The sequence below is a fragment of the Sylvia atricapilla genome, chromosome 1, assembly GCF_009819655.1.
Source record: "Sylvia atricapilla isolate bSylAtr1 chromosome 1, bSylAtr1.pri, whole genome shotgun sequence".
Lineage (NCBI taxonomy): Eukaryota > Metazoa > Chordata > Aves > Passeriformes > Sylviidae > Sylvia > Sylvia atricapilla.
Window position 1 is genome coordinate 44869441 of NC_089140.1, and position 11742 is coordinate 44881182.

The following is an 11742-nucleotide window of genomic DNA, read 5'->3' on the forward strand; positions in this document are numbered from 1 at the left end:
CCCGCAGCTCCCCCGCCCGTAAGCGCGGCCCGGGCGAGCGCTCCCGCCTGCGGCCCCTCCCGACGGCCGGAGCTGAGGGCACCAGCCCCACTGGGGCCTCTGGCCGGGGCGGGAGGTGCGGGCATACCCCGGGTCAGGAGCATTTTAATTGCCCAGCTGCAAGCCAGCCGGGGTTCCATCCCCCTCGTGCCCAGCCGAGCGCTTCCCTCGGGAGGGTCCCGGGAGCGCCGTCGGGGGCAGGGCCAGCCCCGCGGAGCCCGCGCTCCTCCGCACGCACGGCACCGCGGCGCCGGCCGGCGGCGGGAACGAGCCCCGGGAAGGAGCCCCGGGAAGGAGCCCCGGGAAGGAGCCCCGCTCCCCCCGTGGAGCGCACACACCCCCGGTGCCGGTGCCGGTCCCGGGGCGGGGGAAGGCGGCGGCCGGGGGCTGAGCGGGCGGGGGCCCCGGCTGCGTCAGAGATGTGCAAACACCGCCGCCGTGCCCGCCGCTATTTAAGGGGCCGAGGCTAAGTCTCCCCCGACTTCCCTGCTTGGGCACACACGGGACTCTCTGCTCCCAGCTCGAGTGGGACCTTGGAAAAGCTTAGCGGAAAGGTAGGGAGCGCCTCTTCTGACGGCACCGCTGCTGAGGGTGGGGAGGCAAAGGAGGTGGGGATGCCTGGCGCTTACCTGGGAGGCGGCTCGGAAGGCATCCCGCTCTGTGTCGGAGGAAAGGCTTCCCGACGGGGAAGAAGGATTCCAGCCGCTCCCGACAAGCGCGGGCAGCCGGGCGGACCCCAGCGCGGGGAGCGGCGAGCAGGGCTTCCCAGCGCTGGGAAGTTGGGAAGGGAACCGGCCGGCAGGGGTGAGATGTGGGCTTTGGAGACAGTGGCAAGGACATGAATACTTATATATGTATATATATGTGTGTGTATATATGTTTATGTAGGTATGTATATGTGTATGTACATGTATATATATGTGTATATATATATTTACATATATGTGTGTAAAAAATACAGGACTCAGGACAGGTGGAAAGGTGCAATGCACCTTCGGTTTCTAGTACCCAAACCCAGATGGGTACATCACTAATAACCACATTGGAATGACATTTCAACTTTCTTCATTCATTTCCTGAGAATATTTTAAAACCCCCATGTCTTATATACTGTGAATTACTTCCATCTACTGTGTGTGTTGAGCAAATAAAACTAATTTTATCCCCTTTTAAAATTTAAAGGTGGTGTTAAGTATACTGTCAAGGAACTGAAACAGTTCAAAAACTCTCACGTAGCTGAGATGATCCATGTGTATTTATAAGTGAAAATTACCATCTTAGCATGAAGTACTAGGTAGTTTGTTTCTTCTAAGAATTGAGAGTAATTTTTCTGTTTCCAGGAAATATTCCCCTTTCAGGTTATGTGATAAAATGATTTAGTAAACCAACATTTTTGCTTAGTTTTGCTTGGTACTCGTTAAAGGAAGCAGTAGGAATCTAAATTCCCTGTTTAATGTGAAGAAGATTATTAAGCTGCACTTTATTTCTTACAGCTTTTAACTACACAGCTTTTATCACTCCAGCTATTAGATCAAATGCTTTGGGGCAGGAGTATTAGATTTTGGGGGTTTTTTCACTGGGCAAGCTTTTGGTTTTTTTCCTTTTTGTCTGTGATGAGATGAAACCTCTTGAACAGTAAAGTTTTAATCAATGAAGGTTGGTAGAATAAAGGTTCTTCACAGAACTTGTCAAAACTGAATATCTGTAATAACAGCAGGGTTTTAATGCAATAGCAAAATACTGAAATGTTTGAATCACGAGTTTTTTCACAGAGAAGGATTCAAGTCTCTTAAGTTTTTATGAAATACATCTTCCAAAGAAGGAAAAGCAAGTAAGAATTGAGTAGATCAGAGAGATACAGCACATACTAGGCTGGAAGAAACAAAATTACCTGTATCTTCCTCTTTAGCAATGATGTTTAAGACAGATCCTGCAGTTACCTACATTTTAAAAAACCCAACACAAGCCTGGTTTGCTCAGAAGCCAGCATTACCAATGGAAGATGGGGTTAGGGAGTGCACGAAATGCAGTAAATCTGGTCGTGTAACAGCCCACTGTCCCTTTTCTCCCCAGCAATGTACAGCGGGCTGTGCATCTCCGTGTTCCTTGCCGTGCTCTCGGTGAGCGCCTTCGGACAGCAAACCCGGGGCTCGCTCGATGGGAATGCTCTGCCTGCTGAGCTGGGGCAGAGCCTGACAGAACACCAGCGGCACTCCCGCGCTCCACCTGCCGGGCCCCTGAAATCCCTGCCACGCCTGGATGCCAGCAGCGACCAAAGAGCCAACATCGGCGCCTTGCTGGCCAAGTATCTCCAGCAAGCCAGAAAAGGTACTGGTTACAGCCTGCTGCTGTGCCACTGGGAATCCTGCAGGGGTTCCTAGGAGTTGGGATAACCCTGTCATCATCTAGCGTGAATTCCTAGAGAAGGGAGGATTTAGATTTTGCCTGGTTATCCCTGAAGTAGACAGTATTCCAAATGCTCTCTCCCAAACCCCTCCCCAAAAAAAGATTTCTTTGTAGCAGCCTCTGACTGACAGTTATATAAAGATAACTGAAGAAAATGTCACCTACCTCTTAGGTTATAGTCCAGCTTTTATTTTTAACTATTTTCATTGCCTTATTATTTTGGTGGTGTTTTCAGTATGTTGTATCTCAGATAAAGCAATTATGTTTTCTTTCAAGTTTTTCATTTCATTAAAATCCTCCCTCCCTCCCACTTTTAAAGTTAGAAGAGAAGAAAACTTTTCTGAGGATAAATGCAAACCAAATGGCTAGCGTCACCTCAGTCAGATATTCCTGTATGAGGGAAATGTTCTGGATTACTGGATTTTTCATATATTTGTTCCCAGAGGAAATTACAATAGCATGAAAACTTTCAAAACACAGAATTCATATTTATTACTGCAATAATTAAAAGCAATGAGAAGTAAAAGCATATTTCTTCAACACACTCTGATTCCTGGTAGGTTTTTGGTCTCAGGCAGCCTGGGAACACAATCTTGCAGTTATCTAAAACCTCCAAACCTCCATGGCACTGTATAACAAGGACATGAAGATTCAGCAGAGCAATGGACATCCTTACAATGAGATTTATTAGTCACTTGAGGAAACAATTGTATTACATAAGAGAAAGAGGAAAGCTAACCCCATCGACACCTTATAGAATATATTTTACACATGCAGAAAAGCATGCCATCAGTGCTACCAGTAAAAACGATGGCTCAACATCATTAACCATTGAAATTTCCCCAAGAAAACATTTTGCCTTTTGAGCTGTCTCATCTCTGTACTGCTCTGTGTCTCAATAGACTAACACCATGGCCAGCCTGATTGCTGTGGCCTTTTGGCTGCCAGCCTCAGCGAGAGCCACTAGAGAAATTTTGTTTATTCATGAAAGCTTCACTCCAGCCTTTGCCCTGTTCTACACAGAAGAGACATCTAAGAAGGAAAGAGGATTTCAAGAGAAGCCAGTAATTAGGATTAGGATTACCTGGAGATACAGACATTCACACCCAGCCCCAGATTGTACTTAGGATAAAGTTCACTTTATATAAGTAAGAGCTTTCTCCACATAATGCAGATCCTTTAACCCTCCACTCTTGACAGTGTCCCTGCTGACCTCTATGCTAGGCAGAGTCCTGTCCTTATCTGTGATGGTGGTCTGCAATTAAGAGATGCCACATCTGGTTTTGTGTGTTACATATGCAGCCATACACTCTCCCTTGTGTGCTCAGAACACAGCCAAATTAGAAACAACAGAAAAAGTAATCCCTTTCAATAATACCTGAAAGATTTCATCTCATATTAGCAATTTGCATGATATCCATTACAGAACTACTTCTAGCTGTTCATGCAATTTAATGGAAAGATAATTCAGATATGAAATTACCACAGTTCAGTGCTACACTTAAGGCTTTTATTGAATAAGAATGTTACTGCATGAGTCTGCAAAGCAGAATTCTCATTACTTTTCCCCAGCATAGTCATTGTTGCCCACCCACATGGAACCTGAAATCCTCATTCTAGTTTATGTGTCCATTATATTCTCTTAAATATGTGGCTGACATTTCCAAATAGATTAGCCAGATAAAGTAAAAAAACCCCTTTGGATCTAAAATACGGGAAAAAAGTCTTTTTCTGTAAATATTAATATGAGGAACAATTTCCTGTATATGTGTTATTGACATATATAATTAACTCTAAAAAGGGTCTGGAAGCAGATTATGAGATTCTTGTGATGTGGCTAGGCTAGTTGGACTCTAGTTTGTAGATGTAGTTGCTGGTTACAGGAGAGAAAATTCACAGAAAAAACAGTATTTACTTAATTTATAACATACATACAATGTTGCTGTCAAAACATTATATTCTCATTTAATGTGAAAACTCTGGGCAGTACTTCAGAAATCTCTGCAGAACACTCACATCTACTCTATTAGTCACCTGTCTAAACCATAAAAATCACTAGAAAATTCCATCTAGAGGGAAAAAGAGTCTGAGCTCTTGTTAGTGTTAGCAGTCACCAGAAGTGGCGTTTGCCCTCATGATTAATAGACAGGCTGGTTTTGTAAAGTATTTCTAGTTAAAAAAGTGAGAGAGCTATGTTCTCTCAAGGGCTTAGGGTTGGATTGATGGCATGTAGCTGAACTGCTACAATTTCGAATATATTTGTCATACACTGATTCTGCAATACCCACATGACAATCTCTAGCGGAAAGGTAATTAAGGTGTTGTTAGGAAATTTGTGACCCAGGCTTCCAAATATGTTCATCTGCGGGTTTTCAGCTTGAATCTGGCGCTGTACAGAAGAGGTGGTGTAGCTCTCAAGCCAGTGACAGGCACATTTAATGTCCTCTAAGGAGCTCTTGACCGGCCAGAGGGAAGTAGCACCCGGGGAGCCTTTACAGCCCCCACGGCACGGCAGGCTCAGAAGTCTCTTAAGCACCAACGTCTGAGGGATGTTTCTGACCCTGCCTGAGCCCTGCCTGGTCATTGTGCTAAGGAGCCATTGTCATTACCTTAATTATACTTTTTAAATTATGAATGTGAACTTCAGGGGCTTTGAGCATTTAATGATGGATATTCTATTCTAGGGAAAATTGATTTTTTTTGTCTAGATAAATGTCTTAAACATGGGTTTTTTACGTGTGCGTGTACCTTCAACTCCCTGCAACCACTGGCAAAGCAATGCAGTTGCTTTTTGTTTTACTGGGTCATGTTCATTATAAAGCTTTACATGAGGGAGACCTTGAAATATAAAAGCACAGAGTCTTCTTCAAAACACATGAAACTGAAAGCAAAGCAATTGTGTAGATTTGGATATATGGGATTTAATCTGGGCTTCTTTTCCTTTTTGATCAATTCAAGTATTCCTCAAGCCTCAGTCTGCATTGAATACTAATATTTAAATCTGTCCTTTCCTCACTCAAAGCATAACTCCATCTAATTATTGTTATATATCAATTTTATCTGTTTTCAGGGAGTAGAGAGAGAGAAGTAATTTACCTTTCCCTGTATTTTTTAGTGACATCATGTGATGCTGTGAAAACAGAAAATTGCAGCCTGCTTTTAAAGCTCAATTCCCATTACAAATAGTTTTTGTCTTTTTGATGCTTTAAGCAAGGCATATAGAAAGGATAAGGCAAGATCACAAATCAGCATCCAACCCTGCTGTGAAAAGAATTATGAAGGCTTTGGAAAAGCAATGAAAAAAATCCCTGACATGGTAAAAAGCCCTGCATAATTCCAGCAGCAGGTATCTCTAACTGTGAATTCCAGACACAACTTTCTCCATTCTGGGACTATTCCCACTTTACAACAAAACCTAGGATTCATAACTTTACCCTGCTTGTTACCAAATTTGCGCTGTAAGAGCTCCTGTGCTTACGTTTATGTCTTTTTAGGCAACACAGGGCTGTGGTGTCTCAGACTTGAGCCTGCTCTCAGGAAGAGTAATTTGGCATGTAGAGCAGCTCTCCCAATATAAGCAAGCAAACATGGGGCTTTATAGGAACAGAGAGAAATAGTTTGGACCCTCTCTCTCTAGTAAAACAGGTAGAAAAAAAGAAATAGGAAAAATCTATCTATATTCCTTCCTGTCAGACAGGAGCACAATGCAGCAGGAGGTAGAAAACGATCAGTGTATTTTGTACTGAAAAAATCCAAGCCACTTCCAGGACATTACCTGTAAGGTTTCTATTGCCGTTTTCCCCAGTGACGTGGCCGTGGTGTTACGTGGCCTCTATTAGGTCAATTTCAACTATTGCAGACATCTGCTAATGAGCACAAGCCAGATCAGAACATGGGTGCACCTGGAAAATGTGTCCTCTTACTCTCTACTCTCCCAAATGCTTTTCCTTAGGTTCCACTGGAAGATTCTCAATCATGGGAAACAGGGTACAGAGCATTGATCCTACTCACAGGATAAATGACAGAGACTACATGGGCTGGATGGATTTTGGACGCCGCAGTGCTGAAGAATACGAGTATTCTTCCTGAAGAACACCAAACTATAGCAACGAGGAAAAAAAAATCACACTCCCATGTCTGTACAGAGAGATAAATCAATTTGTTGTCCTCTTCAAATCAGTGTTTTAAAGCATTTAAAATCATGTATTTGACCTAAGTTTATCTGTAAGACTATACAATGCAATATATACATACGCAGAATTTTCCAGGAAACATTTTCTTTCTTTTGTGGTTTCTCATGCATTGATACTATATTAAAATGATTTCACTTACCACTCCTTGTCCTGTCACTGCATGTTGCTGGGTGTCTTACTGTAAAGATAGGCAGCATAATGCCTTCATTTGGCACTGTAAATATATTCCATGGGTTGAATAGTCAGATTATCCACTTTTCAGAGAAATCTTGTGTCAGTCCCAATAGCTTTGAACTCGAGGGAACTTGTCCAAATATAAACACAGCAGCACAATACTGCCAGAAAAGACCAGCTATTTTCATGGTGACCCTGTTTGCAAACAACTGAGTTATATACTGAGCCCACATGTTTGCAGTGAACAGCCAACAGTGCTAAAACAGTGAAAAAGAGGAATGACACCAACATGTTTTATCATCCTGGCTTATTTGTTTTATGTCGTGAATTCAATGTGAAAATTCTGCTGATGGCTGCAAATCACAGAATAAACAGAGCATTCCCTGCTGTGTGGTGAGCCAAGCATTCATTTGGGAGGGGCTGAGGACAGGTTCCTGAACAGAGCAGAAGGTGATCCTGAGAGGGAAAGGTATTGGAGCAGTCTAGTCACAGTATCCTTACAGGAAAGAGGAGGCTCCCAAGTATCACAGAGGCTGAGCTGGCTACTGCCCATCAATGTGGAGAGAAGGAGGGATGTTCTGCCAAGCTCTAACCTGGCTCAGAGCAGGGCAGAGGGCCCCAAGTTCAGAAATGGGCAGTGATCCCAGCTTGTGCAAAACCAGCACCCTGCAGTTCCTGCAGTCATTCCCATCTGCCCATGGGCAGGCTGTAAGAATTGTTTTACCTGCACACGCCTCCTCCACCACAAGTAACCAACGTCTCTGAAGCTCCTGGGTCTCCTTCAGCAGCTGGATCTCACATCTAATGAATGCCCTAAATTGTAAAGGAGGTGATTATTGCATTACATAACTCACAGAGTTTCTCCTGAATGTGTGCACTAGTGCAATAAGTAAAATATTTGTCACACGCAGGAAAGCAGGTGCTTGCCAAAGGAAAGAGGCAGTAATTTCTACAGCAGTTGATAGGCAAACACAAAGTGTAGAAAACAATACCTAGAAAATACTTGCACTAAACCAAAATTCTACTAAATCCAACATTGGGAAACAAACCAAAATGGTTGTGCCAAGGGCTGAGCAAAAAAACACTCTGAGGAGTGAGGAGCTGCTCCCAGCATCAGCTGGGAGAGTGGGAGAGCAAACAGCACTACAGAATCTGCAGTGAAAGGGGGAGTTCAGCAAATAGGGATTCAGTAACAGGGAATTTTCTTCTCTAGTAACACAATTTTTTTTTTTTTTTTTTTTTTTTTTTTGGTGGTGGCTCTCAGCCTGAAAACATGGAAATGTTTTTCTGCGTTTCTTCCTCTCAAGCTCCTCCCAGTCAAACAGTTTCCAAGCTACCTAGCCTGGCTTTTTTAGATTCCTTTCCAAGCACAATGAGTCCTAAATCACCTGAATTCTCTCTTTGGTTTTGGTTATTGCTCACAGCAAAATAATGCAAAGTGTCCACTTTTTTCGAAACTTTCAAACGAGATTAAAACCAATTAAGCTATTTTTTCACTGAGGAAAATACAAATAAATCTAAAAATGCATATATTTATACATTTGCCACAAATGTGATGTTTCTTTAAAAGTAACTTGGGAGAAAACTCAGTTTCTGCTTTGCTATCTTTTAAATTAATGTTGGGAACATTCAAGCAGTATTCTTAAATGTTTTTTCATTCCTGGCTTACATTGATGAAGGATGTAATATTGTAATATTGCAGGAGGGCTGGGAGTGGGTGATGTTCCAAATCAAGCCTTACTACTGCAGAATGTCATCCTTAGGGAAAAAACCTAAACCTTTTCTTTTTCTTCTTTGTTTCATCTCCTGCAGGCAGATGGATGGAGAGACAAAGAATATTCTGTCCCATTCCTCTCTTCTGAAGGTCTCTGAAGATGTCTGTGAAAGTGCACAGCCCTCAGAGTAGTCAGGTGATGGGTTTGGCAGCTTTTACGTCGCTCATCCAGGACAGGAGCATCTCTGCCTGACACACAAAAATGGTTTTGGCACCTGAATGACGCAAGTGGTAGTTAGGAATAAAGAATTATGGGGACAACTGCAGTAGTTATGAAGAAGGACTGTGACTGGAACACAGTGCTGTTCCTCGAGGCAAGGGGGAGCTCGCTGTTAGCAACTGGCTACTGGCAGCTCAGCAACATTACCCTCATTATCATAAAAATGTCCATCACCTGCTCCTCTGGGAACAGAAGAAATTCCCCAGGTGGGAAAGGGTTGTAAAAGCTGCTGAGACACCATTCAGCTCCCGGGTGACCTGGAGGTGTTAATTTGACCTGAACAGGGGAGGCAGCAATCCTGGGAAAGTCTCGAAGCCCTGGTAGCTGCAACCCTTATCCCACGGCATTAGTGAAGGCACTCTCCAGGCTGCCCTGTTTTAACCCAAGGGAAACAGCAGCCTCAGGGATGAAGGCTCTGCCCCTGAGTAGGAGCCCCTTGCATCCAGCAAAGGCTTTGGGCTGAGAAGTGCCCCACAGATTCCAGCACACACAGCAGTGCATTGACACAACCTCCTGGTGCCTTCTGGGACGTGAGATTTCTGGCACTGCCAACTCTCTTGACATTTAATTTAGCTTTATCCAAATTTATCTTTATGAAAGCATGTGCATAGGTGCTAAATTTACATTGGCAAAATAGCAAATCAATACCTTTTTGTGTTTAATTGCAGTTTATTTTCCCCATGAGTTTAATTCAATTAGTTCTGTTCCAGCTTTACTAGCTTTATTTCGCAACAGGTGCTGGGCAAATCTCCATAAATGGAGCAGCTTGCTGCAAACTCCACATAAATTATTTGGGAAAAGCTTGTAGTTCTGCTTTAGCAGAGTTGTGCATACAACAGCTGTGAAAATGCTGCAAACAGCAAGCGCTCCTTGTGAATGAAGGGAAACCCAGGCAAGAGAGAGGGAACACTCATGCCTGGGGAGGGGGCAGCTCTCCCTGGGAGCTGGGCACCATGTGAGAGAAACTTCAGCTGCACCAGCACACCTGACCCTCAACAGCCTCATCTCCCCTGGTATTTCATGCAGCAATATGTGTGGATCCTGCTCTCCTCTCCCCAGCTTTGATGCATCCCCAACTGCTCTATCCTTGTTGCCTGTGGGCTGGCAACATGCCCCAGTCAGATGTTCCCAGCTGCAGCCCAACTGTGCACATTTCAGCAAGCCTGACAGCAGACCAGGCACTCCCCTCTCCAAGGCTTGAGCAGAGGAATTTGCAAGTCAAACAAGATGAACGTTTCAATGTCCCAGCAGAGCAGCGAAAGGCTTCTCTATGTGTTCAATTTTGGTATCCCCTAAGTTCATTAAAATTCCCTTAAAGAAAGAAAAAACTGGCTCTGGGCTTGTTAAAGTCTTAATCATTTCTAAGTACCTGTGTCAATTGAACAGCAATTGGATTCAGCACAGCTTGAAAACCATTTCAACAGGACAAAAATCTCTGTCATCTTTTAAACACAAACATTTCTGGGTCCTCAAGCGTATGCAGTTCTCACATGAAAGCCCACTGCCGACACTATAGCCAAGGATACGGCTGAGCAGTAACTTTCAGGCCTTTTCTTTACCATTCTGTGGTTCAGTTGGCTTGTTAAATGAATTAAAGCAGGTCTGAACAGCCCCCAGTGAGATGTGGTAGCACAGCTGAACGAGGTTAATTCTTCACCATGAATACAAGCCACAGGCAGCAGGTGCTGTCTGTACCAAAGGAAGGCAGGACACATCTCACCAGCATTGCTGGACTTTTCAATTCAATGTGGAGAGCTGCCAGTAAATATGTTCAGGCAGTTGGGAGGAACTCTCAAACCTCTATGCACAATAGCAGTATGTTGTGGTGCCATCCAATGCTTAGGATACATGTAAAAGGAAGAGGGGAAGAGTCTCAAAAGGTGTTTTTAGCCAGCCCTGGCTCTCCAAAGAGCATCCTGTGTTCCAGGATCCATCTACAGCCCAGCCTTAGACACAATCCTCAGCACCTCATCTTTTTCTCCCCTCGAACCTAGCTTTCAGAGGAAGATTACCAGAAACGAGAATGCATCCAGAAAAGTTTCTGAGATGCTTGAATACTGCAAGGGTGGAGGACAATTTTAACACCTCTGTGCATCTCAGAATCAGCTCCCACCTTCTCTGGCTGGGCAATTGCTTAACTCATCCTGTTCCCAGGCAAGGAAGGCTGGATGCACAGTGCTTCTCCTCCCGAGATCTCTCCCACTAACCATTAACTTTCCAACCACGAGCTTCCCTCATGTGCAGAGAGGAAAGATGGGTGTCTGTACTCACTGACAGTCCCTGGCTGTGCCCCTGGCATAAGCCTTTCTTGCAGCTGACGCAGGGCACTGTGTCACACTAATGCAAGCCCTCCATGAGTTTATTTTGGCATTACTGCTGTCCCATTTTCTCTCTGTAGCAAGTATGTGATGTAAATGCTATTATTTCCCTCTCCACCTCACACACACACATCCTTATCTCCTCAACAAGCCTGTCTAATCTTTCTGTGAGTTACTGCCTGATTGTTCCCTCCTCCGGGGAGCTTTTTCCATTACTTAACTTTCACCACATGTGCAGGTTTTTTGAGCTCCTGATGTTTCATCACTGTAATGTTCCCTCCCTCAGTAATGAAGATATTGGCCAACAGCAGACCTCAGTCCTGTCTCTATTGAAAAACACAGGATGTTTCCTCCTTATTCTGTACTTTCACATTTTGTTACTGCAGGTTTTGCACTGTATTAGGCAGAAGAGTGCAAACTCCTCTCCTCCTCAAAATACAGATACCATACAACATCCAATTCCACATTCTCATGATTCAAATTTAAAAATCAAAAACCATATTTGCTTCTCTTTTTCCTTTTGACTCGTTTCACTGATTTCAGCACTTAAAAGCTGAAAACTTTTCAAACAGTTCTGTGTCTAAGAATTTAAAAAAAAACCAAAGGATGGCCTCTTAT

The 11742-nt window shown here is 43.9% G+C and overlaps 1 protein-coding gene across 1 annotated transcript; it reads left to right on the forward strand.

Annotated features, from left to right (window-relative positions):
* Nucleotides 1-485: 485 nt before the first annotated feature.
* Nucleotides 486-6776, forward strand: CCK (cholecystokinin). The gene is made up of 3 exons (XM_066321359.1): nucleotides 486-593; nucleotides 2113-2367; nucleotides 6398-6776. Exons 2-3 carry the CDS (start codon nucleotides 2115-2117, stop codon nucleotides 6532-6534), a joined length of 390 nt encoding a protein of 129 aa, XP_066177456.1. The 5' UTR covers nucleotides 486-593; nucleotides 2113-2114; the 3' UTR covers nucleotides 6535-6776.
* The last annotated feature ends 4966 nt before the right edge of the window (nucleotides 6777-11742 follow it).

Coding starts and splice junctions, on each gene's coding strand:
- CCK (XM_066321359.1), top strand. CDS start 2,115: ATGTACAGCGGGCTGTGCATCTCCGTGTTCCTTGCCGTGCTCTCGGTG. Junction 2,368..6,397: donor TCTCCAGCAAGCCAGAAAAG/GTACTGGTTACA, acceptor GCTTTTCCTTAG/GTTCCACTGGAAGATTCTCA.